This window comes from Cygnus olor, chromosome 1, assembly GCF_009769625.2.
Source record: "Cygnus olor isolate bCygOlo1 chromosome 1, bCygOlo1.pri.v2, whole genome shotgun sequence".
Lineage (NCBI taxonomy): Eukaryota > Metazoa > Chordata > Aves > Anseriformes > Anatidae > Cygnus > Cygnus olor.
In genome coordinates this window covers 61,324,206-61,351,572 of record NC_049169.1, presented here as the reverse complement: position 1 = coordinate 61,351,572, position 27,367 = coordinate 61,324,206, and the positions used below count along the sequence as shown (strand labels likewise).

The following is a 27,367-nucleotide window of genomic DNA, read 5'->3' as shown; positions in this document are numbered from 1 at the left end:
TCAGGGAGTGGTGCTGCAGCTGTCATCCCACCTGGGGAATTCAGACCCACATCAACAGTAAGGGTCCCAAACCAGAGCCCGTGCTCTTTCCAAAATGGGGTTTGTTGTGCACTGCAGGTGTAGTGCTCAGTACCAAGAGAGCTCTCCACCCTATCAGTACTATAGTCAGGAGATGATAGGAGGAGTGCCTGTGTGCACTGGACAAAGCACTTGTGCTTCTGAGCTTCTGACCAAACAAAGTATTTTTATGATTCTCCCAATATACCTGCACAAAATGTAGTATGAAAGGGAGATTACATTTCTGCTTGCAGGGTACCAATTTTCTTTCAAAATCTCATGTCTGGGAGGCAATCGAGTTTGTTAGTGAACAAAATGTACTTACTGATTAAAACTGTGCTGCATTATGAGGTTGCTAGGATTTTTTTTTCCCCGCAAGAAGGGGAATACCAGCAGTAATATCTTCACTGTTGTGCAGTGAGGCCTCTTAAACAGTGTAGTTATTAGTAAAGCTGTTGTTAAATGTACTGATAAGTAGTAAATACATCTCAAATGCACTTACATTGTGTTTAGTCAATGTTTTCTGACCATTTGGAGCACAGGTTTGGTAACCCCTAAGTTTTATTGTGCATCTCAGATAAAAGGAATACATTTTGAATGTAGATGTGTCTGAAGTGTGAGTAGCACACCTAGTTTCTTCTCTCTCTATTGTAAGTTACTTATTAATAGTGCTTCAAAAGCACTGTAAAATCAACATGAAATAAAACGTTATCATGACTTTAAGAAGTTGGTAGCATCTAGGTGTTTGGAAAATCTTGGTGGTTGTATGTTAACACCTCAGCCTTTGAAACGGTCTTGTAAATTTATTCATTAAATCTTAATAGGTCAAACATTCTCTCTACTTTTAAGTAATGTAGATTTAAATGCATGTCTTTAGCGTCATCTGAGGTAGCTTTCAGAAGGGATTTCTTTCAGTATCTTCATATTTTTTCTAGAATGCTGTTGGTTAGTGAGAATAAATTCTTGTGACTTTTCTGAAGCTTGTGTTGGTAGTTGAAAATTTTCCCAGTCCCTAGATTCAGTCGTCACAGATTATGAGTCTTGCAGCAGCCTTTATGTAATAAATAGTTCTCCAGTTTGATCAGTTCAGGTCTGACTGAACCAACCTACAAGGTCTTTCAGCGTTTTTTCCATTTTTCCCTGGAGTAGATGGTTCTTTTCACCACCCTACCATGATGTGTGCCGTGTCTTGTTTTGATTAATTTATTTTTTAAAAGACCCTCCTAGCTCTTTGTACAATGAATGGCAAGGAGCCAGTTCTGCCTTTTAAGTTTTTGTTTTAAGTTTTGTTTTTCACGGTGCTGTTAGAGGTAGTAGGCAGCCTGGTCTGCTGAGCTGAACAGAAATGCCATCTAGGAAAATATGGTTTCTATGGCAGTTTCTATTTGTGACTGTTTTCTGAGATTGTGGGCAAATTACTTGTACCTGGCTTATTATGATTTTTTTTTACTTTATAAAACACACTTGCCCTTTTGAGGGTTTGGAGATTTGTTTGCGATAAAAATGAGATGCCTTAGTTGCTTTGTTGGATCACAGCTCCACTTAAACTAACAGGATATATTTGTATTTGATGCTTATTATTGAAATACAAATATATTCTTATATAATAAGAATGTGTTTCTAACTGGTTAGTAGAAGACACATGCACCATGTAGTAACAGTTGCTGAATATTGTAAAGCGTATGGAAAATTGTTTTATGGATTGATAAGATGAACTTTTAAATAGGTGCTGTTTATCTTCTCTGGGTAGTCTCATTAGTTGTGTGCTCTGGCAAGGAGTGAGCAGAAAAGGTTGTGCAGTTCAGGGGAGACTTTGTTTTGTCATTTTAATTAATGTGACCCAACCTGTGTCAGAGCTCTGCTCGACTCGCATTTGCTTCTTATATGCAATTATTGTAATTAGCTGGTTGGCTGCTTGCTTTCCGTCATTGATACGACTTGTCCTCAGTTTAACGTGTGTGGAGAAATAGCCTGATGTGTACACAGCAGTGGCTCCTTTGTAAACTCACTGCCGGATGGGCTTAGCACTCACTGAGAGTCAACGGTAGTTACCTCTCAGGAACAAAACTGTGTCCTTAGGTTAGGAAATCGGGATAATTCTTTCCTCCTACCTCCTTTTTTTTAACCCTTGATAATCTAGGGAGAATGTTTTTTTAAAAATGGTAAACATAAATACAGTGAATTGTACCAGAACATGATCTGTCTGAGATACTCTTGGCTACTGAACCACTTCCAAAGTGAATAAACGGGACTAATAGCAATGCAAGACAAAAGCCTCGAGGAGTGTGGAGTAGGAGATTTCGTTAGATCGCAGAAAGCCATGCAACTGGCGGTTAGTGACTTAAAGGACGGATACAAACACCTCTTACTTTTCACACTCTTGTGTTCTGCTGTGGTAGAAAGCTTTTGTTAACTTTCCTTTTCGTGCTGCTTGGAGGCAAATTCTACTTAGCAGCAAGCAGCAAAGATGGCAGGTGTTGGAAAAGTGGGGGCCTGCAGGCGGACTGAAGCTGAACAGGAAGGCGGCTGCTTCCTGGTGGCCTGAATCGCCGACCTGTGGGCTGCAGGGAGGAAAGGTGGCTTTTTGCACCAGCTCCGGTGGTCACCGGGTCCTTGCCAAGCTCTTTTAGCACACTAGACTGGCAGAAAACTAACCTCAACAGAGAGAAAAAATATTTTGCTTGTTTACCTTACTGATAGGATTCAGGCAAAGGTTTAGGTTCCAGAGGGAGAGGAGGGAAGGGAGCAGGGGGAGATCGATGGGCACGAGCGGTTCGGTAACTGCACGCGCTGGCTCCTGGTGACTGTGCTTAGGGAGAAACTTCTTAGCTACCTTTTGAGAGCAGACTATCAAACTTTATCCTTTACAATTTGTCACTGTATCTCAAAAATTATTTTTAAATGCTCACGATAAATAAGGAACACTTGAAGTCCAAATTCCTTTTGTTTAAGAGGCGGCAACCCGAAAGGCAAAGGCTGACAGATTGAAAAGCTGTTTATTCTGCTTTAAAAGTGGAGCTCAGCGATGAGCAATCCAATTTGCCTGTAGAATTAAACGAAGGAAAAGGCACGGATCGCTAACGCTTGCAGCTGATGGATTGCAAGTAAATGAGAGATGCAAGGATGTTAAGTAAAAACTAAGTGGTTGTAGTACAAAGATGGTTGTGTGGTAAGAGTCTCCTGGTAAAGAAAGCAAGTCTTTATTGAATACGTCTGTCTATTGCAGAAGAGTTACGCTGTAGTTCTCATTCTGATTGAAGAATTAACAGCAGAAATTCTAAGATGATAATTGAGATACTTGAGCATGAATGTAGTCAGACATTTCCTAGTTTTTTGGGGTAGGGAGGGAATTGTTGGCTGTTTGGTTTTAGTCATTTTTTGCTCAACAGAAACAGTTTCACAACAAACACAGTTGAAAACCTGCATTACTGGTTACAGGGGGATAAGAATAAGCCTTCTCCTTCCTAAAAATGTTACCTGTTAAATGGAAAAAAGTTTTAATCTTGAAATGTTTTTAATATTTCACTAATTGCCATGCTTACAGCAGGTGCCAGCTGACCATATTTACTGTATTAGCTTACCTAGGTATAATCAGACAGGATGGTACAGAAAAATGCTGCAACTCTTCTTGAGACCTTCACTTCCTGAGCATGCTATCGTACGTCTTCACCAAGGCCATTTTTCATCAGTGTAGAAAGATATGTTCAGAGATTTTAAACTCTTGTAGAAAAAGACACTTCTTTCCCGTGGTTTCGGTAATGTCTGTGGATAGTAATGTCTGTAACTTGTTTACTGTCCTATGAGGGTAAATTTTAACAGACTTGTTCTGAACCGTCTAGCTAGCCAACAATGAAAATACAGTGTCAACGTTGGTATCTCAGACAGGAGCTGCAATAAAATGATCTGCCAACACGAATGAAAAGTTGGGGAAGATAAAGTAGCAAGGGCAGTCTCAATGTTGGCATTTATGTCACTTCTGTAAACTCTTATGTGAAACTCATTGCAAGCTGGTTTTCAATTCAGTAAAGTTTTTCAGCTCTTAGTATTTTTCAGGATACTTATTTAAAAAATCCTACACTGCTGAAAATATAATAAGCATAAAGAGCTAGCAGAGTAGGAAAAATGCAAAAAATGAGCATGGGGATGTGCAAGTGGAGAGAAGCTTCCATTGAGAGACAGAGCAAAGCTGGAGCCTGAAGTAAAGGAAGAAGGAAAGGACCGTCCTTCCCACTCTAGGTACCTGTCATATTCCAGTGTATGACACCATTAAATGGGGAGAAAGCTTTGTTAGAGGCAGGAAGAGTGCTAGCACCACTCCAGGTTGATGAGGGGAGAAAATATCTCAGGGAAGATACCAAAATGTGAGAAAGCTGTAACGGTGATTTTTGGCAAAGACACAGGGAAAATGCAAACTTTGCATCTTGATGTACAAGCCCTGAGGTGGGGTGCTGAGTTACTAACCCCAGTCATGTGTCCTTTCAGCTCTTACATTCTGTCACTTCACTTTCAAGTTCGTGAAGGCATTTGTTCAGCTAAGAATGAGCTCATACATGACGGCTTTCTAAAGCATTTACTGATGACGTGGATACTCATTCAGTGGACCAAACCATCAAATTCATTCTCTAAGAAACAAGCCTGAAGGGGCTGATGAGAGTAGTATTGGATAGGTATCAATGGTTCTGTCCTGCTTGTAAAACAGTTTTCAAATCAATTCTTAAATGACTTCACCTTGTTTGTTCAATTAAAGTGTTCTCCGTCATCTCGAAGTGTGATAATCCAAGTGCAGGATACACCATGTCTGTGCAAAGAATGACTTACTTTTCTTTACGGAACAGATTCAAACATTCAGATGTCTTCTACAAAGTGTGACTCATAGAGCTTAGAGCTGGGATGTGCTGCAAGGCTTGGGTACTGGTGCCAGGTGCAAGAAGTATAAAAGACAGCGTGCTTTGTGCTGTCTCAGGCAGTGCATTTCTTGACAAGCAGCATGGGAGGCAAAAATAACTTCATGGCTTATAGCCTCACATGTTGCAGAGCCGGTCTTCACTGAGTACAATGGATTTGGCCTCCTACTCTATCTGACTTGCCTCTGGCTTGAAATAGGTCATCATCTTTTCATTACGTTGCAAGGGAGTGCTTATTTGCAAAATTAATGCATGGTTATCCACAATGGGCAGATATGAGTTGATATATTCCAGAATATCTGGAATATCTCCAGTCTTCTGTTTGTCTGTATCCATTTTAGCCTGTGTCAGCTTCTTTCTGTCAGCAGCACTAAAAGGAGAATCAAATCTAATCTCTCGTGATAAAGAATAACCTTAACCTAATGCTACCAGATAAGGTGGAAAAACTTATTTGAGGCTTTTTAGGAAAAAATAAGGTTATCCCAGATATAAACGATTCATTACTTTTTTTTTGTGGAACTACAATGAAACACTGTCTCAAATAACCATGCTGCTTCCTGTGGAAAGTGGCTGGACTTGCCTGTGGACAATGCTGCAGTCGTTGCAGATGTACTTGAGAATGCATCAATATTTCTAGCAACTATCTCTTAGGCTGGCATCGGTTTTTGCACTTCTGTGAGATACTTGGCAGTAATTTTCTCGCAGAAATCCCTTTATCCACATTTTATTCGTGCTTTCACTAGAACTAAAAGAAAACTGGAGAAGCCTGCTGGTCAGTAAGAAAGAACAGCCCTATTATTTTTGTTATGAGCATGTTTATGAGCACTCCACTACTCCAATGAAATTCCACACCTGTGTGATAGGGATATGGTGTTGAGAGACTCTCCTGGCCCAAGGTCTTTAAAGCTGGGCTGGTGCACAGGATGCAAACGTGGGTGAGGTGAGTTATCAGAATATGCAGGTTTGAGAGGAAAAAAGGCAGGCTGGGACTGCTGGCTGTGCAAGTGCAGCACATATAGCGTAGTTCTTGTGAGGAGGAAGCTATGGGCGCTGTGGTGTGCAGAAGCAGGCGTTTTCAGGTCACACAAGGTAACTTGCACAGAGCACCACTTCTGAACTCCAATTAGGAAAAGGCTTAAGTCCCTTCGATGAAATTGCAGTAGTCATAGATCCTGCATAATAGGATGCTATATACTCTCATGGGGGTTGCGTATCAAGGGGCACCAGCTACCTAGATAAGAGATGCTCAGGACCACAAGTGACCCTATTTAACTATTTTCACTGATAGGAAACAGCAGAAGGTAGCTTCATGGAAGTAGTAAGAGTTGCTACTTAAAGAGAAATTGTGAAGCTTGGAAACTTGCCATGTCGTGTTCTGGTGCATACTTGATTACGGAGAGAGTATGCTAGTCAATACTGGATTTGTGAGAGTTTTTTCAGCTTGTCAGAAAACTTTTGATGAATATGGCACATGAAATAGGTTTTCCATTTCTGTGAGCAACAAGTGTAATGACTCAGTGCTGTGGCTGACGTTGATAAATTTCCTTCTGCCTTCAGCGTACTTTTAACTGTGTGAGTAGCCTTTCTAAGGTAATAGAAATCCATGCGAAGTTTCCCTGCAAGATTCTCTTACAGACAGGTTCTTACTTTAGTGCTCAGGTATACGGAAAGTAATTCAGGGCATCATTTCCAGCCACTCTGAGCAATGTTGTCTTCCACTAGATTTGACTTCAGCTTCTTCAGGTAGAGAAAATTTTGCCATAATCCAGCAACTGGCAGTAAGTCTCAAATTTCTGTATTTTTTTTCATTAGTCATTGAGGTTTTTGCTATTGTCATGATATTAATGTAACCAGAAGATTTCTGTCCTCTGAACTGTTCAAGGCTGTCATTAGATTTTGTTGCCGCCATCTTCTAAATTACATGCTTCCTATGTGCGTGTTGTTGCTTTGTTACTTTTTTTAATTCTATAGCTTCTCTGAAAGAAAGCAAGGTTGCTGTCATGGACACAAAATAGAAAACAATCTATGAGCAATGAAGTTGCTTATTATCAATCTTCAAAAAAGTATTTGAAAAACCTCATCCAACAGGTTACTTTGTTGGCAAAGCACCTTCCCTCCCCACCGTTGGCAGGCATTCAAGTGTAGTAAGCTGTTGATGCTGGTTAAGGTATAGTAATAATGCTGAGGACGACTTCTGTAGGTAGAACTGCCAGAATGAATAATAAAAGTTGCATTAAATAGTAATGAAACTTGTTTTCTGAAAGCAATCATGAGGCGTGCTTCCATAGTTTGCCATGAATTTTCTCTGTACACAGCCAAGTTAATAGCACTTTACCATTTGTACAGCAACTAAACATCTAAAACTCTTACATTGAACAGGTTAATTGACATAGGGTGTTGATTCAAGCTTGTTCCCTTCACCAAGGATGTGGCTACCTCTTGCCAACTTTGGAAAAACGTTAGCAAAATGCAGAAATCTTCCTGGTTGCTGGTTAGCATTCCTAACTCAACGTGATAAAGTGATTGTAAGTTGAGAAGCAAGTTGACTTCCCCAATTGCCTTAAGTGAGTTTGCATACAGAATATTTGAATATTGCACTCTTTATTTGGTGTCCCCCCACCCTTGGTAGTTCAGGTTACTTGTTCCTCAGCAAACTGTTTTTGCTCGAATGTAGCTTCGTGATGAAATCTTCATTCTTCTATTTGTTCTGAAACTGGAGCTAGATAGGAATCAATTATTAGTTTCTTTTAGGGAATGGCTTATCTTTAATCTTAACGTTTACTGGCGGATAGCCAGTGTCTTAAGTGAGTGGGCTAACTAAGGTGATGCACAAAATGTGAACTATATTTTAGAGTTTGTTTCTTTGTGAGTATCTCAAGACTGGTAAGAGTTGTTTTGATCCAGCTTGGGTTGGATCCTGTTCTTGGTACATACTATAGAATACTATGTTAGTTGCATCTTCTTTTTAAAGAGAGAAGTTTTGATAACTTATAGGTCCAGACCCAGTCTTGAGGTTGTATATGTTATAATAATCCATGAAATAGATAAGAGTTAAACTGAAAAATGTAACAGAAGTCCTTATAATCCCTTTGGAAGAAGCAATGTGTTTTTCCTATTCTGGGTCTAATAACTCTGACTTTTTTTTTCTGGTAAATTGTCTGAACAGCAGTACCTGTGAAGAAGAGATTCTCCTCTTTCTTCCCTCTCCACCCTATAAATTTCTGATTTTTGTTGGGTTTAAGTAGGTTCTTAAATCAGTGTAGCGTTATTGTTTGAAATGACTTGAGTTATTGATTTGGTGCCTTCTTAGGTGTTAGCATTAGGATTCGTAATACCATTTCCCTACAGTAATCTCAAAGTCGTGAAATTGGCTCTTTCAGGATGTTGTGACGAATAACTAACAACCTGAGTTGTTTCACAGTACAGTGCCGTAAGTCTTCTCTGTGCACTAAAGGTAAACGTTTCTTTCAGATCACATCCAAGGCCTGTAAGAAAACTTGTAAGGCACAGGAATGTAGAATTCACGGTATAGAAAGTACTTAAGATCGAGACATTGTATTACCATGCAAATAGAACCAAGTCTGGATTATGTGAATGTGTTGACACAGATTACTTACGGCTTGATAGAACTCCACTAAACTTGGTAGTGCTGTAGAAACTGGGTTACAGAGACTTGCAGGAAAAATACTAAATACGGTTTTGATAAACATAAAAACCAAAACATTCTAAAAAGTTGGTTATACCGTCATTCCTGAATTTTGAAACCAAGTTTACTTTTTCTCTGTTTATCTGGGAAGTAAGATGTGTCTTACTGACCATGAATGAGCAGGATAGCTTTGTGCACTTACTGATATTAAAATATTTTTATTATGGACTTCTGTTATTAAATATCTATAAAATGTAATTTGTTACGGTTTAGGGTTGATTCTATAGGCTCTCTAGGATTTAATTAAGTTAAAATATTTCATTTTCTATTTTAGGTGTGGAATATCAAACAGATGATTAAATTAACACAAGAACATATAGAAGCATTGCTAGACAAGTTTGGAGGAGAGCATAACCCACCATCAATATATTTAGAGGTAAGTTTGTGGACAAATGTGGTTAGGTCACTAGTACTTTATCTATCTTATATGAAGTATCTTGTGTTAAAAGTAAGAATACCTGTAGTAAGAGTGTATCTCCCTTGTGGACTAGAAACCTAACTTTTGTTCTTTGGAGATGGAAGGGAGCTGTGTGGAATTCCTCATACACATCAGTAAGGGAGGATCAGTGGCATTTTTTAACAGTTAATGCTGGTGCAATTGAAATGTAAGGCATCCTTTTTGGTGCGGGGGGAAAAATTGTGTACGTAGTTTTAAAATAATAGTAGTAATAATAACAAAAATAAAAAATTTAATAAAGAATGCATTTTTAAGTGGATATATGCACATGGAAACATAAAACTAACTTTGCCTTTAAAGCAGTTGAATTCCCCTTCTTTTCCCCTTTGAAATATAGTCATTTGGAATACAAAAACTGTTATTAGTAGAAGGGATCTTTCTTACAGAAATGCAAAGAATTGTAGGGTGGAGTAATATTTTAAAGCTGCCTTTAATTTGTAAGCTAATTAAAAATTAAATCTCTTTATTCTTTCATTACTCCTGATTCATGAAATTGCGTGGATGCAGGACCATTAAGAAACTATAAAAGGACCACGTGCATCAGTTGCATCTATTAGGAATTGAATAGGTATCGCTTGCTCCAAACCCTGCCCTTTTCTTGGGTCTTTCAAGTATTGAAATAACTGGAGGTCAACCAGTTTTCTTTTGTAGTCTTTTTAATTGTGCTTGCTGCCTAATGGCACTGGGTAATTAAAAATAAAGATCTCATTATTTCAGGTATTTCTAGCTTTTATCTTACTATGTCAGAGCAGGGCGGTAGCCTGGTTGTACAAGTGTTGACATAATGTCCTTAACTGTTAAGGTCAAATGAGGCCCTCTGTAGTTCCTTTATTGCTAATATGAAATGGAAGGTTTGAATGAGTGTTAATCACTATTTTAACCACTCAGTGGTATATAAACAGACCAGTGTTTATATAAACTTGAACCGGTTCATTCCAGATCTCGGTATTTAATATTGCTGAATGTATGTCGGTTTTATTAAATGATGAATCAGGTTGCAATAATAATAAGCCTAATGTCTACTAAGTCTGGATTTCAGGTCGTGAACTGTTTAGTTTGGTACAGCCATTTGTCACTTGCTTTTATGTAAATTAAAAGTGAGATCCCTACACTGAAAGCTTTTAAATTATTCTATGGTTCATTGATAGGGAAGAGGCCATGTACAGGAGTAAATGTTTACCCAAAAATTATTGCAGTAGTGTAAAAACTATGGTAAGTCTGGGATGCTTGGTGACTACAAAACATCAACCTTAAAGTAGGTTTTTGAGTTTGATGGTTCCATGTGCAGCTGAGACGAAACAGTAACTCAGACTTATCTGTGTGCTATGCAAGACCTGCTGGACAGGGCAGGGTATTCTTTTGCCACACCGAGTTGTACTGGGTCATGAAGAGATTCTCACGACAAGTAATGCTGGTACTCTTTCGGATAAATTACCCCATAAAGGAGCAAGTCCTGTGAAAAAGAGCCCACCTGTGTTGAAATGAAGAGCCTGTGTTTTTTTCACAGCTCTTTTTTCTAAGAGTTTCCTCTGTTTCTTTGGTTCAGGTATTTGCAGTACCAGTAGTGGCTAAGCCACTTGAAGTCATTAACCCAAGAGGATAATATTCTGGTTTTGCTGGATTAGTTTGCCATCCAGCTATTAGACTGAATGTGGTTATGATGGAGTCCCATGAGTCCCAGAGCTGTGGTTAGTGTTAGGGAAGGGGAAGAGGTTGCAGCTGTGAGTCAAGAACCTAGAAAATGGAGTGAGAGAGAGGGAAGCCTCCTCTTTGCATGGTCATCAACTTGGATTCAATCACACTTGGATGGATTAATGGAAGTGAATAGGGTTATATGCTGCAAACCAGTCACTTGTTTAGTGTGTAGACTTCCTGCAGTAGAACTGAAGTGTGAGGGAAAGAAAAGAAGGGAATATATTACGACGTACCTGATACAGTGAGAAGCAAGATTACTGTCTTCCCTTGATGATTCATTTCAATGCAGCAACAGTTATCTGGTGCGACCTTTCTGCGCCTTTCCAATCTTTTTGGCTGTTTTTGGCTTGGTCAAGAACAAGGGCTGCTTTCCATTGTCAGAATTTACTTTGCAGACATTTGTCTGGATGTAGTTTGTCACTGCTGGAGCTAATGTTTTAGCTTTCTGTATTCCTCTGCTTATCAGAAGAAGCGCTAGGACAGCCCTAGCCGCAGCATGAAAGGACAAAGCTATATATGCAACAAGCTGTGAATGTAGCGTGATAAAGTGGGGAAGAACATGTTTGCTTCTAGAAAATGCAGAACTAAGAAAATGCAGTAGTTTTGATATGCATAAAAAGAACAGGAAATTATGCAGAGTACGTGTGGGTAGCTTAAGCAGTTCAGTAGATAACTCATCCTTTTGACATCCGTTAGAAATAGCAAGCTACCTGTGTTCGGAGCCACTGTATGCTGTTGGGCCTCTTGCTCACTTTCCATACCTGGGCATCTTCATGTCTTCTGTGTGTGACTTCTGCCTTTTCCCAGGGTTTCAACCAAGGCCTTGCTGCTATGGTCTGTGTGGTATCTCCAGTATATGCTTGAAGAGGAAGGCTGTGTAACTTCAAACTCTGCCCAGCCTCCTCTGACTTCTTGTATTTTAATTGTTTTGCTGAAGTCTCATTTCTGGATGTAAATTATCACCCTGTTTTTGCCAGAGTCTTTGTGGGTAAATCTGTTAGCCTGTTACAGTGATGGTGTCAGCCTTCGCTTTTCTTCTTTCCACTGCTCTGATATCTCTTGCATCTTCCATAAAAACTGAGCAACACTGAATGACTTCTGTGGACTCTGCCTGTTGATCATCTCTTGAGGGCTATCAGCAAGCATGTTGTCTGCTTCTCTTGGCAAAAGATGGAATTATCCAAAGCTAATTGCTAGATAAGTACCTGCAGATGAACACTTTTGCTTTCACTCCTATTGCCTTTCACTGTTGTAAACATCTAGTTTGCTGTATTGCTTTCTGCAAAACCGTGGCTTTTTGATATCTACTGAAAGCTTGACAGCTATCCATCTTCTGGTGTGAAGAGTTCCAGTACCATAGGATTTGCTCAGTTCTTTTGTACTCTCTTACGGCTTTATACCTTGCTGTTTATGCCTCTTACCAACTGCTGAAGTTCACAGGGAGGACTCGGAACACCTGGCATACTGGCTGGTATTCTGTGTTACAACTGCCTCTATGGATTTGTCAAGTAAAGTTGTGGTTGAACCTGGCAACAAAATAGCATTTCAATTAAAAGGAATAAAAGAGATGGGAAGCGTCCATAGGAAAGCTGAAGAACTGGACACAGAAAATAAACCTGAAAATTGAGCATTCAGAAGATTTAGGAGATTTATTTTTGTATTGAATATAAAACCTACACCTCATTTAAAAATAAAAATGATTTTATGCCTTAGTTACAGTTGCTTAAGAAAATATGAGCTAACAAGCTTTTGCTTCTGTGCTCATCTCAAAGAGTGAAGACAAAAAATTGTGTGGCAGTTTTTTTTTAATTCTGAGGGTGGGGTTCACCACGTCTTACATGAGAAGAATTTTAAAACTGACAGCTATTGTTGCAACCATCACTTCAGGATTCATCAATTGACTGTGAAAGAAGAGCAGATGACTTGAAATATTGCAGGTAATTGACATGTGCTATGTTGAGTTCAGCGTATGTTTAATTATTCTTGTAAGAGAAGTTACTCAGATTCAGGGACGTCTCCCTGCCCTGATCTGTCGCTCCTCAGCAATGACCTTAAAAAGGTGACTCTTAGGCAGGTGGTGTAGGGCCTTCAAGCCTGTGTGTGTTACCATTTCCAGCTGTCTTGAAGTGGAAGAAGTAGTGTGAAGCTCTAGGATAGCATCTCACCTGTCTCCCTCCTGTCGGGACAGGAAAGGAGGGGCTGAGGAAGGAGAATGAAACTGCTGAGATGCTCCTGAGCATGCGTGAAAGATGCAGGGGTAGGAAACTAAGTGAACAGAAGAAACAAAAGAACACTCATCATTAACCATACAATTTTCTTCTAATTGCTGTAATTAGTAATAGCTTTGGGACTCTTATCAAGGCTCTCTAAAATGATTACAAGAAAAACCTCTCTGTTTGTTCTGGATGGAAGAAATAATTAATGTAGTAAGCATTGGCCATGTTCAAATCTAAGCATGGCTTCTGTATTGTAGCTAAAATCCTTTCTTAGGTAATCCTGGCTCTTAACTTCTTCCTACATCTGTGTATGAGCATGCATCTCGGATCTAACAGACCCCTGGAAATCACTGTTTAATATTAGAAATAACTGTTTGACTCGGTAGATGTAGAAATAGTATTAATAGCACTTCTCTTTTATTCTGGAGAAGAGGCTGCAGGGGCTCCTTGGTAGGTTTTACTACATTTTTGGAAGCACTCTGTATGACAGCAGCTGAAAACATCAATGGTTTTTGTCTTCCCACATAATTTCTCACTGTGTTATATCTGTACTTGAAGTGCTGTTTCCCAAAATACACAGTTTGTGATTCACTGTGGAAAAACCCTTTTTCTAAAGATTTGTTAGAGCATTGTAAATAGTGGAAAACTTCACTGCAGAAAAAGTCAAGTACTATGATACTGGGAAATCCTGGGATTCAGTTAACAAAAACTGTTAAAATAAAAACTGTTAAAATAAGTCCTTGCATATTGTTCTATAATGGCCATGAAAATTAAACCTTCTTGTCTCTACCAACAAAGTACTGATGACAAGGATAACACAAGTTAGGGAAAGAAGGATAAAGGTCTGTGTATTTCAGTGCAACGCTGGCAATAAATGCTGTTTGCAAATTCGACCGGGTTGTACAGATCAAAACTGGCCAAAAGCGGTCAGCTTAAATTTATAAAGGAGAGATCATACTTAAATAACTTAATCAGATTTGTTAGCTATTACAGACTCTTAATGACTGTTCAAGAGGCCTTATTTAAAATTCCAGAACGTGTTGTGTCCTTCTTGCCTAGCAGTCGCGTGTACAATGTAAGCTGACAAATTTAGCTGAGAATTTCATTTAGCACTATTAGCCCCTTAGTTCTGTTGCTTAGCCCAGAGTTCTTCGCGTAGAGTGAGGTTGCATCTTGCACCTGCACTTTCCTTCAGTTAACAGTACAAGAGCAAGCTGCCTTCTTTTTTTTTAATTCAGACTCCATGCAAAATAAAACAGTGTACAAATGCATGGCTGGAATGATAGTATCAAATCAAGTTTCAAAACTCAGTCAGCTTTTTGGTATTGCAGGAATCGTCCTCTTTCATAGTCTCACTGTTGGATGCTAATTAAAATGAGAATGATGTGGGTAGAGATATGTTTGTCCCTAACTGCTGTGATTTTTCTACTTTATGCCTAATAGTCCAGGAAAACAGAATTTTATTCAGAGGTCTTGCTGTTGCCATTTTTGAGAGTTCAGCTATTGAATTTCTGGAGAGTATTTCATTTCTTATTCCTGTATAACTGGAGAATCCATGCAGGAAGTCTAATTAATTAAAGAAGATTACCTCTTTGCTGACCTAAAGCATGTTTTTGCAACAGAAGGCACATACGGTCTGAAATGGATCAGAATGATGAATCTCAGCTTGGTTCAAACTGTGGTATTTCAAGAAAACACTGATGCTGGGTACAATCAATGGGAAACTTGGCGGTCCCTGGAGAGGTTCAGGTTAACTTTCACCAGGCTCCTAACTGATGTGGATCAAACGTGTTGGACCAAAACTGGCGTGTCTAAAGTTAGACTGAGTACAGATTTAGGAGTCTTACTAAATGAAGAAATCCTGATTTACATTACTGTCTATCTTCAGCTCCCATTTAACTTAGTGGGATTTGCATTTGATCAACGGTCTAAAAGGTCAGACATCTTTTAAATAGCAACACAATGTGGGTTTCAGAGACGTGGAAGCTGTAATTTGGGCTTTTAAGAGCCTTGCAAAATATGGATGGTACCTAAAAATTTGAATGAGGAAGGGGGAGAGAATGATAAAAACCACTTGGTCCACTTGAGTTTAGGCTGGGTTTCTAGCCAGATGCGGTGGGGAACAGGGAGAAGAAGAAACCATAATTTGGTTTTGTCCCAGGTTAATTCTGAAAAAAAAACATTCCACTTGTTATTTCTATTTTATTTAGATGTTATTAATGGAATGTATAGTCAGGTTATGGCCCAAGAAAGCAAATTTCAAACATAATATGAGTGATATGTAATAGAAAAACGTGTGCCTTTGGGGAAATCCCTTGCTGGCAAGATGATGATGACAGGACTGTGGTGGGACAGCTGTGTACCTAATGCGATTCTGTTGATTTCTGAGGTCACCACTAACTTTGTCAATAGGTTGCAACACTTAAGGAGTAACTTTTTTACTCTGCTGCCTGTGAGTGAGCAGCGACGTAGTATAGCATGTCTGTACGTTGTATATAAGCACGCCAACTTGTAATGCTTTAAATGGACTTGGCAGCTTACCAGGCCTTTGTACATTTTACTCACAGTTAAAGCTTCAGGAGTATTCTCATATGTATGACAGTGCACAATATGCATATGTACTGATATGCAATATAGTTACAATTAACTTTTGCTTCTAGTTTAGATAGCCATAGAGTTATTTGCAGATTGAAAAGATGTGCCAGTTTGAATCTAGCATTCAGCTTTTTGAATAAATTTTTCCTTAACTTTGGGGAATGCTGCAAATTGACCCAAAATTGGCAGCCTTCTAGTGACAGAGCGGACAAACAAAGTTGTTGTGGATAATATACGTTATTAAAGACACCTTGGTTTTGGCAATTGATAAACCCACTGGAGGAGTGGACCACGGAAGCCCAATGGTAGCAACAAGCACAGCAGGAAAGATAAATGCGGAGTTTTGTGCCTGGGACAGGATGGCTGGATAGCAACTCCACTTCTGAAAGGCCTTTAAAATCCTTCATTTCATAAATTACTACAATGTTCAGCATAATCTTTTTTTTCTAGGGTAGATACGATATGCCTTTTTTTTGTAAGTTTGTATTTCAAACACTAATGATGTTAGAAATCAGCCTTACGGTTGACCGATAGGTCCTTGTCTGATTTGAAGGTTTTTGTAGCTGTTGATGTCTGTCAGCTAATGTGGCCATGCTCTATGGCATAATCTTCTCCTAGATAGAAATACCTTACAAAAGTCCACTTCTGCTGTCGTAACACTCCTTAAATTTAACTCTGTGAGATAATTCTAGGCTTTGACTTGGTGCTGTTGTCTGTGTAAGGTGCGTGGGTGTTAGTCATCAGCTGAGACTGATGTACTTAATCTTTGTGAAAAAGATTTCATTGGAGCTGTTCTGTTTCTGCTGCATATGCTATTGCAGCTTCTGTATAAAAATATTTTTTAAGAGGAAAAACATATCTAAAGTCTAATGGTAAATTTTTACTTCCATAGTGTTCTATAATGGGATCTTCTGCTCTGACACTGAGTAACGGTATAATATTTGAGAGCTTTTGCCTCCATAAAAAAAAATAGATCATTTCATGCCGAGTTTAATAGTATAGAATCTGAAGCCTGCAAGAGTTCCCAGTTTTTCATGCTCAGTGTTTATGCTCGTAAGATAAATCATTTGACTTCTGAGTTTGCATTAGTGACAGATTAAGCTGCCAGTGTAAACACTGTAGGATTGAGTATTTTGAAAGATGTGTAGTTTTGTGAAGGAACTAAGCCCACAAGTATCCGGAAGCAATGTAACATTGCATATGTTAGTGCAAATAATATTTTGCAATGTTCATGAGAAAAGGAAGTAAGTATTTAGAAAAGTATTGGTGAAATGGTAACAGTTTATGATTCTTAATTTTTGTTTACTGAAAATAATTCTTGACACATGGAACTTTTACTGGAATTTACATGAAAAGTTGTTCCTGGAAGTAAGAGTGAGATGCTTATGGTACTGTACAGCCAAAAATGCCATTATTTATAATTGTGTAACTTTCAATTTACTTTTGACAGCAGAGTGAAAATGTTCTGGCCTAAAGTCATCAAGTTTGTTGTCTAATCATGAAACACTAGATACTTTCAGTTCTTAAAAGAAATAGCAAGCAGTTGTCAGTTTCCTGCAGCTTATGTCCATTTATTAAAAGATGGAACCTGTATGATTTAAGTGGAATTGTAAAATGTAGTGTGTGTTTGCATCACTGAATCTATGAGCATGGTTATTTTTCTCTTAAAATCAATATTTTTTCCAAATATGCACCCTGCAGATTTTTGGCCAGTTCAGTTCTCCTATAAATCTAGAAAGAAGCAAGTTATGCACAGAGAACTAGAGAAAAGCAAATACAGATGTATCTTTCCCTAAAGTAAATATCTTTTTTCATGTTGAAAATATACGCAGCCTGACACAGTTATCAATCTCACTGGAGAGATAAAATTTTTCTTCATTACTGTTTAGATGTTTAGTTTGTAAGATCTTTGTTTCTTATTCTCTGCAAAGGTCTAACACATCTTTAACACCAATTGTTTATACAGCATGAAACACAAGTTCCTTAACTGGTTAAAATTGTTTGATTTAGAATTTTGAAGATATCTACTACCCTGTATACTGAAGAAATAACACTGATAATGGGATATAGATTGTGATGTTCTTTTTACAAATAAAGTTGATGGAAACCAACTTTAAATCAAAATATATACAGTTGCATATTTGTATTCCAAAACTTATCAGTAATGTTTGGCTATATTTATTTTAAAAACTTTATGGACAAATTTAATGCTGCAGACTTTTTTTTAAAGGAATTTGGCCAGTGTGAAATCAGGATTTGCATAACCTTCACTCGGTGGAAAATCAAATTAATCTCATACAGTTTAATTAAAAAAATATATATTTCAAACAATTGCTTTTATGTGGTTTTTGGGTGACTTTGTAACAGGACAAAGTTGGTTGTGTTCTAACAGAAACAAATGTTTTTACCATCTGGAATGAAAGGATAGTACCAGAGGTGAAGAATGGTGAACAGTGAGCTGAGTGAGTGGTCAGATTCAGGTAGCAAAAAGCAGGTTTCTGCTTTCTCGTAATTATTGCATTAGATGTATTTTTCTGTCATTCCAAGAGAATGATGCATTTAGCTGTAGCGCAATAATCTGGAAATGCGCCTGACAACACTTGTGAAAGATTGCTGTCCTTTAAAGGAGTTCTGAATTGTACCACATAGTAGAGGTGCTTTGAAACCATGAGCTATGATTTCTTTTATCCACTTATTCATTTTATCGATTTTAAAAATTAGTTGTTTCAGAAAGTTTAATGTGAGTTTAAAGCCACTACTGCTTTGTTTCCTATTAAAAACTTTGACCAGACCATTTTGTGTTTTCCTGGGGAGTTTGAACTAGTTTAGAATGCTCTTTGTTTCACGTTCATTCTGAATTTAGACTTCTGTTTTTGTCTGAGGCTACTACATCATTAAAATAGCTGTTCTTCCTTCACAGGCCTATGAAGAGTACACCAGCAAACTAGATGCTCTACAGCAGAGAGAACAGCAATTATTGGAATCCATGGGGAATGGAACTGATTTCTCTGTCTCCAGTTCAGCTTCAACAGACACAGTTGCATCATCTTCCTCCTCTAGCCTCTCAGTAGCAACTTCATCCCTTTCAGTCTATCAAAACCCTACTGATATGTCACGGAATAACCCTAAGTCTCCACAGAAGCCTATTGTTAGAGTCTTCCTGCCCAACAAGCAAAGGACTGTGGTAAGTCAATTTCTTTGTATATACTTAGAACCTCAGTATTTCCTGTATTTCTGTTTGCTTTCATCCAAAAGTTAATTTAGGACCTGAAAAAATAACCCATGTGGAAGTCAAAGAGGTGGCAAATCTGTTTGCGCTCTGCAAAGCTCCGTCCTTTTGATGTGTTGGATATTTTCTACAGCATTAGCAACAATATGTGTTCCGTATTACTGCTATAGCAGACAACACTTTCAGGAGTTCTCTTAGAATAGAAATAACTCAAATATTTTCCTAAAATCAGCTCTTTTAGATACGTAGCATACTCTACTGTTTCACGATGGGTAAGAGGGGGCAGAAAGCTCTATTTCTCGTACTGTGTAAAATTATTGATTAATTTAACAGGGCAAGATTGGGGAAAATAAATGTTTTCCATCTTGTTGAAGTTACTAGCAGCAGTGAATGCTGTACAGCAAGCACCAGGCTCCTGCAGCTAAGGAGGGCTGTGCAGAATCACTTGGTTTTTTGTTGTTTACCTCCCCACTCGCTGTGGTGAGTGCTTCGTGTTGGGACCCTGATGCTATCGGGTGCTGTATATAGAACTGACTACGGGAGGGACGTTGCTGCTATTAGCAGGAGCCTGCAAGTATTGCTGTGGTAGCATTGCCTGCATACTGCTCAAAACCTGGTGTTTATCTGTTTTGGCAATGTTATTGTGATTCCTGGGATCGTGGAAGAAGAGGTTAACTTTTTGCAGACTATCTAGCTGTCCTTTAGAGGCATATTTGGTTGGGGTTTTTTTTTTTGCTACAAGCTGTCTACTGAAGAGCCTCAATATGTGCTTTTGAATAATACACTGACCAGTGAACTGTGATACATGACTGTGGCTTGTCAGCAATTGCTAGGCTTTTTTTGCTAGGCTTTTTTTGTTGTTTTTTTTGGAAGTCTTCTCACTTAAAAGGGGAGCTGTGTTCTCAGTGGAAATGGGAATTGAATGGATAGCACAGCCAGTGTCTGTGTGAAACCAGTGCTTTTCGTAGCAGTCAGTCAGGTATTGGCTATCACTGAACTGTGACAACCTGGGGAATTTGTGTTACTAGCAAAGAGGAGAAAGCACAAACTGAGTAGTACTGGACATGGGAAGCATGTCCTCTCCCTTCTCCTGCCACTTTACTTCCCTCCATCCCATGAAATAAGAGAGATCATAAAACTTATAGTGGGAACGACAGGTTAAAGGGCAGTTGTTTTCATCTGATTTTTTTATCGTAGCTTAATAGTTCAGAATGTTGCTGAAGAGTGAAAGTGGGCTTTGATTTTCAACCTAGAGAGTGATGTTTTAATGTAAATTACAACCTCTTTGTAGCACTGTGCAGATGCACAGTGTTAAGCAAGGTGATTTTGTTGCCTGCTTGTGAGGTACAGCTTGGCACCTAGTGCAGCCTACATTTGAAATTTGGAGAGAAGAGTACTGGATTTCAGCGAGGCACCCTGCTTTCTTCTTCATGTGTTCTGTCTCAGTCTGTCTAGCTATTGTAGCCTCAGCTCCTGTGATCAAGCTGTCCACAAGTTCTTTTTCTTTCCTGCAGTAGGTCACAGTATATCACTTCCTGCATTGTTCTGTGCGTTTCTTGTTGCTCCATGTTATCTCTTCCTCTTCTCTAGGCCATATAGTATGTTTCCACTCTTACTTTTCCTCCTCGCTGCAATATGCTTCTGCTGCTCCTTTCCCTCCCCTCTTAACTTCCTCTTCAATCCTTTTATTAGAGGTGTTTTTAAGGCTTTTAGCAAGCCTGACCTCTGTTTTGCATTTAAGAATCATTTTGTATAAAGAAGACCTTATGATTATGCAATACACTGCAACAAACTTGAAGGCAAGCATGATTGTTTTGATGTTTATAAATGTGTGCTTCACCAGGTTTAAGTTAGGCTACAAGTAGGATCACCAGAGAAAATATGTTTGACTTTATTTGGCTGTTCAACCAGGGCACCTAAAAGAAAAGTTATTTCTGCATATGTAAATCCGATTACAGTTTAGGAAGAAGATGTAACTGAATTTCAGTGTGAACCGTGTGATACAAGAGGTAATTTGGGGCCAGTACAGAACTGTCTTGCCTCATCTGAGATAAGGTTTTGTGTGTGTTGCTACCCCAGTCTCATCGAAGTAAAAAGGGCTGCCTAAAGAACTTGAAGATGCATTGGTTTAAGTAACAGTAATGGATTAGCTTGGTATACTCTAAAACATGTGTGAGACTCTGCTTCCCCAGACTATTATTTCTTCTCATTTTTATCTTTAAGCTTTGAGATTTTGGTGGATGTTGTGATTCTGCAGTATTAGTCATGCTCATTAGGAGCTGGCAGACTTAATCACTCCGTCACAGACAAGCTGGTGTTCTTGAACTTGATCACTAGTCCAGTGTCTTGACTAAGAGGTAACTTTCTAGCTTGAGGATGTGCTGTCATTTGAAGGAGTTCTGACCAGAACTTGGTAGTAATGGTCAGTGCTTGACAGCAGGGGAAAAAGAATTCTTCCGACACTGAATGTAGATGCTTTTCCTGGTTATGGGAGGCAAATGAGGTTTAAGTTGAGTGTATACTCAGGGAGAGGCTCTTGCTCTTATCTCCTGTGCTCTACTGGAGTCTAATCACCATTTGCTGTCCCAGGGTAGGCCTGCAGCTTGGTTTCAGCTTGCTAAATGTGAGACACTAAGCGCACAACTTCAGGAAAATCTGTGGTCTTGTGCTGTGATAGGATTAAAAAAAAAAAAAAGCTGTACCGACAAAAGAAGAGGAGGCAGGTAAGTGGTAGGGAGAAAGTGTAAGTCTCCTTAGGCTCAAATCTGGTGTGTGTCTGCAGGTGTGCATACACAAACAGATGTGTGCAGAAGCAGAGAGGGTTGAGCAGACAATTCTGCAGATACTTGTAGGATACTATTAGCAAAAGGCGGCTAGACTTGAGACACGTAACTAGGCTTTGTGTGCTCAGAGCAGCCTCAGTAAGTCCTCCTTGGGTGGTGGAACAGATTTTGGGCTTTGTTGTTTCCTACCAGGTGTTTGCAGTGGAGAGGTTTAATCCTGCTTTATATGCTGTATAGCAAGGGGGAGGACAGCTCCCATTCTGCTCGGAGCAACCCATTTTTGCTTGAAATTGTTATTCTAAATAAGCAATTGGAAATGTATGCTCAGGTCTGATCAGCAAATACTGCAAATTAATGATTCAGCTTTGTTTCAGATAGAGAAATGACTATAATTCAGTTTTACACACTGCTTGGATCTAGTTACATTACTAAGTTAAGCTTTTATTTAATAGACATAGTAAATTGCCTCTGTGTAAGAGCTGGGAATTGGTGCTTATAGGAACTGAGCGTTGGGGGTTATTGGCCTTGGAGTTGAAGTTCATGTATCTGAAACTTGAAACAGTGCTTACGTTACTGAGAAAGTTAGGAATATCTTGTGCGACAACTCTTAGTAAATATTGAAAACGGAGCAACTACAATGATCCTAGCCTTAGTCTGCTGGAAACTCAGGAAATTCCCTAAGCAAACCCAGTTCAGAAGTAATCGCAGTTTGCAGTGCGGTTGGAACTGCAGGTAGTTGGATGATAGACTACTGGCCTAAAAACCATCCGGCCATTTTCTGTGAATACTGGGACTACTTGCTGTAGTACTTCCTTCTTTCTCTGAATGGCTAAAGAAGCAGCACACACATCTTGATCTTCCTTCCTAGCACACAACCTTAATTAGGACCTCTGGCTTTAAAAACAGACCTCTCATGTCTTTCTTGTGCCTATTAACTGAGCCATTTGCTTATGTAACCGTGATGTTCGGGGTTTTCAGATGTACAGAACAGCTTCAGGTGTGCTGGATTGAAGTAGGAAGGTGATTCCTTGTGAAAACATATGGTACCTACTGTTAGTGTGCCCCCACCCCACTCCCAATTCCATATGGCTAGCAAAGTATGAAATGTCCTACAACCAAGAGGGTGTAGGGGGGAGAGGAGAGGTGCAGTGTTGCCATGGGCTCCCCCCCACATGAATTACTTTCAGCCAATATCCACTTCAGAAGGAAATCTTCTTTTAGTATCACAATAATATTTTCAGACTCTGCCACCAATCACATACCTAATTGTAGGATTGGGGACCCACTTCAGGAGTTGAGAGATTTTGTCAGATACAAGAGAGGCTTGTTTTCTTTTACTGGGGCATACAATGATGCTGCTTAAACTGGCTTTATAAAACCTGACTGGTTGGTAATGGAGAGCCAACTTTGTTATTCATCTTTGATCATGTTCTGAAACAGTCCCAACTACTGCAGCAGCCTTCTGCTGTTCGTTTGGAGCTGCTAGAAGTGCAGGAAATAGTGGGGCAAGCTGCTTACATTTCTGACCAGCAACTGCCTCGATACTTAAAATGTTTGTGTTTTTTGTTTATTAGTAGTACTGTTTATGTGGAGGATCAAGTAAATATATCCGTTTCACTTGGCTCCAACTAGAAGTATAATGAGAGGTGTTGTGGTTTAACCCCGGCAGGCAGCTGAGCACTGCACAGCTGCTCGCTCTCCCCAGGTGGGATGGGGGAGAGAACTGGAAAGGTAAAAGTGCGAGAACTCATGGGCTGAGATAAGGACAGTTTACTAGGTAAAGCAAAAGCCGTGTGCACAAGCAAAGCAAACCAAGGAGTTCAGTCGCTGCTTCCCATCCGCAGGCAGGAGTTGAGCCACTGCCAGGAAAGCAGGGCTCAGCACGTGGGATGGTTTCTTGGGAAGACAAACGCCGTCCCCCCTTCCTCCTTCTTTACCCCAGCTTTTGTTGCTGAGCATGACGCCGCATGGCATGGGACATCCCTCTGGCCAGTCTGGGTCACTTGTCCTGGCTGTGTCCCCTCCCAGCTCCTGGTGCACCCCCAGCCCCCTCCCTGGTGGGGCAGCACAAGGAGCTGACGAGTCCTTGGCTCTGTGTCAGCACTGCTCTGCAACAGCTGAAACATAGGTGTTATCACCACTATCTCCATCAAAATCCCAAACACCACATCTTATGAGCCTCTGTGAAGAAAATTAACTCTATTCCAGCCAAATCCATAACAAGAGAAAAACAATGGTGTACAGAGAAACAAGACCATGTTGACCAGTGTAAGTAGGTTGTGCATCTGACGTAAAGTTTCTTTGTGTCATGCTAAATCAGGGTGTTTGACAGAAAGGTTTTCGTAATGTAGGAACCTTGGAGGTGCTTCATTGAAAGCCTAGCCAGTAAGTGGTAGAGCCTACTGCTGCTGATTAATTAGCAGATCAAGTTAGCATCTTGATTCAGCTGGAAACACAGCAGATTTAGAACTTCTTTGAAAGTAAAAACAAGTAGCTGGGTTGGTTAGTTGGAGGGGAATCAATGCATACGCGAGTGTCAGAAATAAGATTGTTTTCCTGTGTAGTCATCTTGGGAGGAGATGAAGTTTTCTTCTCTGAACAACCTCCCAGAAAAGTCAACAGATTGCTGTTCTCTGGGGAAAAGAAATGTCCATCCCCTATAATGTAGAGAGATAAATGTCTGAATTCAAGTCACTCAAAGAAATATGCATACTTCCTCTGTTCTCAGTGGCGCGGTTCAGCTTGGCATGTTAAATGTTTTCTGGAGAAGTGTTCTGCAGGGGTGTGACCATGATAGGTCTCTGCGGGTTTCTTGTTTGTTTTCTAGGCCAGAGAGAAGGATTTTGAAATGATACAAGTGCAACATGATATGAGTATTACCTGCCATCATCAGTTATTTTGTGGAACAAATTTCAGGCTTACCCAGGCTATGGATGGGAGAATTTAGGGAAAATGTGTTTATTTGGGTCAGGAATCTAAATGGGTATTAGGTGTGTAGTAACAAAGCTGCCAATTAGGGGAGAGCTGTTGTGGGGGAGAAGGAGATAGGAATGCTGACCTTGACCTCAGGGGCTTTTTTTTGGTGTTTTTTGAGCACCTGGGTAATGTATCTTTTGCATGTCTTTGGGACTGCCAATTTTAAGCTGATAAGCCTGGGATAAGGATGAAATCCCAGTTCCCAGTTGCTAGGGCTGTTGCATGTTTTGCCGCCTTCTGTAAAAGCTGACAATGTAAAGCTAAAATTACTTAGGAATTTCACTCAGTAGATTGCTTGGTTACTGTAGACTTTTAAGGTATTAGTAAGGCTCTAGATAGGTTTTCTGTGACCCGTCAGTTCTGGCTTGCAGGAATGTGTTCTGAGACTTTGGACTAAACACTTTCTGGATGTATCTGGAGTGCTTGGCAGCCCTGAAGGGATGGTCAAAGCGTGTTTCTGTGAAGGGCCATAGAGGAGCTACTGCAATATTCAGGGCAGTATTGAATCTGGAAGAAGGATCTGTGGTTCTCAAGTTTGGCTTAGCTTGTGTGTCAGGCTTATGGCATGTAGTCAGTATTACAGCAGTGCAGACGTGAGCTTGGCAAGTATGTAGTATCGCTGGCTGGGGCAGGAAGCATGATGTACAGGGCTCTAGAGGAAGAAAATTCAGGTTGGGCTAGGACCTAGCTGTGTGCTTAGTTTTGCATTGTTCTACAAGGAAGAATGGACATGTAGACAATTCTTGTTTCCTCTGGCCTATGCATTGCTTTTTGTTACTTCCTTGTGGCTCCTTCAGTCTAACAGAATATGTCATTACAGAGTCTTTTGGAATATGTAGGAACCATAAGAAAGAACCATGGGGCAGACCTGAGGTCTGTCCAACACAGTTTCCTCTTTTGATGGTCACAGGTAGGTGCCTATAGAAGAATACAAGAACAGAACAGGCACGTTTAAAATTCTTCCAGTGTCCTTTTGAATTTGAACTATTTGTCCCTCAGGAATTTTGAGTTTTTCTACTTGCTAACCTTCAGTCCAGTCTCCATTAAACCCTTGCTGTGGATACTAGAAGTTTGTCTTACGGTAAGGAATTCTGTGGACACAATTGTACATTGTGTGAACAACCATATTTAGTCTTGGTCTTTGAACATGCTGAACGCTAGCTCTCTAGCTCTTGTAATTCATACTGGAGGAGATAAAAGCTTCTGAGAAGAGCTGGTTAATACAAGGCCTTGGTACAACAACAAAGGGCTAAAACTAGTCATAACTGCAGTTAGGAACAATATTAGGTAATGTAGTGAAGTCCAATAGGGAAGAAGGGAACACCATTGGAGGGACTTCAAATGCAAGTACTTTATGAAAAAGTTTGTATGTTGAATTAAACACTTGTGCTTGGTTGTATGTTCAGTCAAAAGATTGAATTTGCTTGTATCTTAGCACTCCTGACAGATCCTGATTACCCAAGAGATCTCTTCCAGCTAAGTACTTCTGGTGTGTGAAGACACCGTCTGAAAGTAAAGGAGCAGTCCTGAATACCGGAATGCTGGACTATAGAAAGTCAGAAAAATTGGTATTTAGGTGTGAGAAATGATGGGCAGTTGAAAGACATCAGGTGATGATGGTTCTTGCTCTTAACCTGTATGTGGCCTTTTGCTGCCTGCTGCACCCTACTAGCTCCCAGATGAGACGTCTGCTTTGTGTCCTCCGACCTTCTTGGTGGAATTGTCCTAAGTGTGGTGAGGAAGCTCTGCTGCTTGGCTCTGAGTTTAGAGCTGGCCTTTTCTCTAGTGCCTGCCCTTTTTCTGTGAGTATGAGCAAGGAGTGGGTTTGGTTGTTCTGAATTTCATTTCTGCCTGGAGTGGTCTGAGTAGTGACAGTGAAACTATGGAAAGAGAGCAGCAGACACTGCTTCTGCTTCCAGAAAGAAGCCTCCTTCAGCTGCCTGCCCATTCTGGATAGAATCAAGTCAGTGTCTAGTGGTTTGTTTATTATTATTATTTTATTTTATTTATTATTATTATTTTATTTTTATTTATTTGTTTGTTTTTAAACTGTGAGGTCTAAAAACATGCCATGGCAGTTTCTAAACATTATTACTTCAGTCCAAAGAAATTTCCTTTTCTGCTATGTTCAACTATAGAAGAATGTTTTTTGTTGTTGTTGTTTAACAGTAATTAGAGACGGTGTAAAAACTCAGCATAAATTTGGTCCAGTAAAGTTGATTCCACTTTATCATGCGCTGGCATGCTTTATATAAGGCTCACAGGTATATATGTATTTGGAAGTTGATGAAAGTTCTTAAAATGTAAATATGTATTGTTAAAAGTATTTTTAAGAGTATTTTTAAAAGGGGAAATTTGTATTTTTAAGACTTTCACAACCCTGTTTAGCTTCTGTATGCTGTGCATGGGGACAATTCAGGTTTCTTACTCCTGTCACACCTTTGTTAATTAGTACATCTTCCTTTTAATTAGAAAAGCAATCATGTGGTCTTCTCTGCAGTCATGAAGACTGGAAGAATCAGATATTTTTACCCTACCTGAATTCTTAGCATAAATTAATTCATCATGCATGCACAACTGGATTCCTTCAAATGTTATGTTTGTAAATCTGCTATTCAGTACGCTGCTTTTGACTTAAGATTTTCATCTTACTTTCTGCAGTTCATGGGATGAGTTTGTGCCTCAAGGTTAGAGTTGTAAGCACTGGGTTTCTAGAGGCATTCAAGCTGTCCTACCAGTTTCACCTGTC

The 27,367-nt window shown here is 39.6% G+C and overlaps 1 protein-coding gene across 2 annotated transcripts in view; it reads left to right on the top strand.

The window, feature by feature from the left end:
* BRAF (B-Raf proto-oncogene, serine/threonine kinase) overlaps nucleotides 1-27,367 on the top strand; it is an 82,889-nt gene that overhangs the window by 6,292 nt on the left and 49,230 nt on the right. For both annotated transcript variants that reach the window (XM_040561025.1, XM_040561037.1), the window contains exons 2-3: nucleotides 8,942-9,043; nucleotides 18,551-18,814. In XM_040561025.1, the coding sequence (XP_040416959.1) occupies nucleotides 8,942-9,043; nucleotides 18,551-18,814 (366 nt within the window). The remainder of the gene's footprint in view (nucleotides 1-8,941; nucleotides 9,044-18,550; nucleotides 18,815-27,367) is intronic.